The sequence below is a fragment of the Anneissia japonica genome, unplaced genomic scaffold (genome assembly GCF_011630105.1).
Source record: "Anneissia japonica isolate Jap-2015-1 unplaced genomic scaffold, ASM1163010v1 scaffold1064_len127064_cov160, whole genome shotgun sequence".
Taxonomy (NCBI): Eukaryota; Metazoa; Echinodermata; class Crinoidea; order Comatulida; family Comatulidae; genus Anneissia; species Anneissia japonica.
In genome coordinates, this window is record NW_022750579.1 from 11,687 (window position 1) to 15,293 (window position 3,607).

At 55.1% G+C, this 3,607-nt stretch overlaps 1 protein-coding gene across 1 annotated transcript; it reads right to left on the reverse strand.

The window, feature by feature from the left end:
* Positions 1 to 233: 233 nt before the first annotated feature.
* LOC117121420 (serine/threonine-protein kinase pim-3-like) lies at positions 234 to 1,016 on the reverse strand. The gene has a single exon (XM_033266628.1). It carries the CDS (start codon positions 1,014 to 1,016, stop codon positions 234 to 236), a length of 783 nt encoding a protein of 260 aa, XP_033122519.1.
* Between the last annotated feature and the right edge of the window lie 2,591 nt (positions 1,017 to 3,607).

A 3,607-nucleotide genomic window follows, 5' to 3' on the forward strand; every position in this document is an offset into this window, starting at 1 on the left:
GTTCGCGCAACCGGGTACTCCTTTCGCCATCTCCATGAACACCGCTTCCTCGGGCAGCTGCGCACCCTTCCATCTTGACGTGGGGCAAGGCCTCAAAATCTCCTTTACCATGACGGGGTGGTGCGGTCGATCTCTGTGCCACGTCGGTCGAACGAAGCCGTCTCCCTCCGACCCTGGAACGTGAAATTGCAAGCGAAATTCGTTGTTGTGCATCCGTCTGTACATCTCGTCTTCTATTGAACATATTCCCCATTCGCGGTCAGTTTATTCGTCCATGGATGATCCGACACTTGTTTCAGCGACGGCCTCTTCCTCCAGTCGACCGCCAGCATTCGATCAAGGAGCGAAAGTAGCTCCGCGTCGTCGATTATCTGCAAGTACGGTCGACGGTCGAGTTCTACTTCTTCTCCGGTGATCATTTCGAACAGCATGATTCCGAGCGACCAGATCATCGCCGGAACGGCATACATGAATCGATGTTTCAGCATCTCCGGAGTAAGGTAATGATCGGTGGTTCCGAAAGCGCTGGCGATCGGTTGGTCGTCGACGAATTTGGCGAAACCGAAGTCCACCAGCTTGATCCTGTCCGTGTACAGATCGACGATCACGTTCTCCATCTTCAGGTCTCCGTGAACTACGTTTCGTTTCAAGCAACCGACGCAGGCGTCCCCGATTTGCCGAAAGAAGCATCTGCATCTCTCCTTCGGGATACTGCCGACTTTCTCCAGAACTTGAAATAGGTCGGAGCTCCGAAGCGGCCGTTCCATCACGAGTAAATGGCGATCTCCGACCTGGTGAACGTCCACGAATCCGATGCAACCCTCGATCCCCGAGACCACCTGGAGGAAGTGCGCCTCCGCCAATATCGTTTCGCCCGATTCGTTCGTCAGGTAGGACGCCGAGGAGTTTCTCACTACCTTCACGGCGACCGGCAGTCCGTCGGCTCTTCTGATCGCCGAGTAAACGCTTCCGAAAGCACCGTCCATTAAGTGGCCCGAGAAGTTGTACATGTCCATAATTGTTTTCTTATTCGTTTTCCACCGATAGAAGTTAGGTAGAAAAGATAAAAATGCGAAACTAATAACAATTTTGTTTTTGTTTCCTCTTTTATTGGCTTTTCAAAACACATTCTCTCCGTGCTGCGCCAGCAGCTTGTCGCACGCGGCGATCAGTTCGACATCGACCGAGTGAGGGGGGATCGACCGATAGAAAATGCCGTTCGTCGGAGGAGCAGCACACACACCGCGATCTTCTTCGTCGCTGCTGCTATCTCCGTCGTGTCCGCCTCCGGCCCCGTCCACCTCCACGTCGTCGTATCCTCTCCGCAGCAGCTGCTGGAGCTGCCTGATGATGGACCTGATCTTCGGTTCGTTAGACGCCTTGCTTCGGGATGCCATAAGTTCTCAATCGCGGCGCTCGTGCTTGAAGTCCTCCTTGTACGATTCGCACTGAGCCTTCAGCAGCGAGTTCATATCGGAGAGGCTCTTGTACTGCTTGCACAACCTCACGGTGTCCGGAAGCATGTTCTTCAGAACTTGGTAATCGTTCTTCGCTTTGTCCAACTGCTCCCTGAGGAGCGCTCTCTACCTTCTCCCGACGTTTTCGTCGTTCTTCAGAGACTGACAATCGTTTCTAATTCTATCGATCTGCTGCATGAGAATATCTCGTTCTTTCTTCACCCTGTCGAGCTCTTTGTTAGCGGTGTCCAACTCGACTCCTGCGGCGACCCGTCCCAGTCCGACGTAATCGGGGGCCGTGGGCGGTGGGTGCCCGTAGCTCTCCGCCGCCTCCGCTCGAGCTCGCAGCCGGTCTATCTCGTTCAGCATCGCACGTTTGGACTGGTGCATCTCGTCCAAATCTTTCTGAAGCTTCTCCGCTAATTCCTTCGACTTTCCCATGCCTCCTCTCGAACGTTTAATGCGGACACGAATCCGTACGCATCACACTTATAGTCGCGAAAGATGTACCCCATGACGTCGAGTGACGTATCTCTCGAAATGATGAGCTTCGAAGTCTGTCTTCATGAACAGTTCGAGTTGCGGACTCCTGTTCCTGCCGCGATAGTCGCTGACGAATTCGCCTATCGCCTTCACCATGCACGGCGTGACGCGTCCGCTTCTCGTCCGGCAAACGTAGTTGGCCACCTTCATGCGTTCGTGCAGCTGGCGTCGATCGTCGCAGAACAGCAACGTCGGGTACGGATGATTGAGCACGGTCGGTCCGTCGCACTTTCTCATACCGACGACCAGGTAGACCTTGGTGCCGGCGCGCGCCTCCCGACTGGTTTCGTGCGCAGTGTTGGGTGGTTATGCACGGGAAGGCCTCGCCCGAGTACGCGTCCTTGCCACCGTACGAAAGTTGGTATCCGATGGGTTGGAAGTAGGCGTTGAAGTCGCGCGGGGATTGCCTCCTCGCGAGCACCGACCCGAAACTGTCGAAGCCGCAACGTCCGCACACGGTTTCCACGTACTCAGAGTACGGTGCGTCAAAGTCGAAATCTTCGTTGATCTCTAGCATCGCCTCCTCGTCGATCATGCTCTGCAGCTGGGCCAACGGCACCGTCCTCTTGCCGAGATTGGGATTTGAGCATGGTTCTGGCAGTTCGTAAGGATTCGTCGGTTGAGGCATTGCCGTCGACATCTTATCTTGACCGTTGTACAGGAGGAGCATTTCACCGCGGTTGAACACGAGCCGTCTGTCGAAAAACTCGTGAAACGTCGTCACGTCCCTGACGCCGACGTTTGGTTTCTGAGCGCGGGTCGACACCGGAAACATGGCGCTCCTGCCATCTCCGAGGTTGGGCTTTCACTCGTTGCCGACGGAAAAGTCGACGTTCAGTCGGCGTCCACCACGACGCTCAACCACGTCCACCCTCGTCTCCGGCAACACATTCACGTTCCATCGTCTCGTGTAAGGTCGGAATCGAGGAGACATCTTCCGAGACACGTCTTAACTTTAAAGGGGAAGCTAGGGGGAAAACATAAATGTGTTATTTATGTACCCGGAACAGGCATGAGTCACGAACGTCCTCGAACCGGCAGGAAGATGTCGCTTTTGGTAAATCACCTGAAGGCGAGGAACGACCTCGCGTACTTCGGCGAACGTACGAATCCTCTGTGCTTCAAAGGCTCGGAGCAGATCGAAGTTCGCGTTTCAGAGTTCGAGACGACGAAGGTGTGGATAATGGCGACGTTCGACAGTCAGAAGCCGAACGGGGTCGTCGATCTCTACGACGCGGCCGATTCAAGACTGGTACGTGCTCTGATCAAGTTCATGAACGAAGACAGAGATCGAGACTTCGTGGACGCGCTCTCGTACGACGAGCGCGTCCACATCTAGATGTGTATAAGATTGGACATGGCAGAGCGGACGGGTTGCAAGGATGCGATCTGCGTGTTCGTTTCGGCCGTGTACGAACTATCAGCGAACGATCTGCTCAGAGCGAGGAGAACCGCAGTACGCATCTGTTCCCCGACCCTAATGAACGCCGTCGATTCGGCCGTGTGCAGGACGTTCGGCAAGCTGATGCTTCATCAGCAGGAGCTTCGATGGCACGAGCTGGCCACGTGGCTCGATACGTCCAGACACGACGATCCGGTGGAAGGTC

What these genes read in the sequence shown, in the direction of transcription:
- LOC117121420 (XM_033266628.1), bottom strand. Translation starts at nt 1,016, where the DNA reads ATGGACATGTACAACTTCTCGGGCCACTTAATGGACGGTGCTTTCGGA.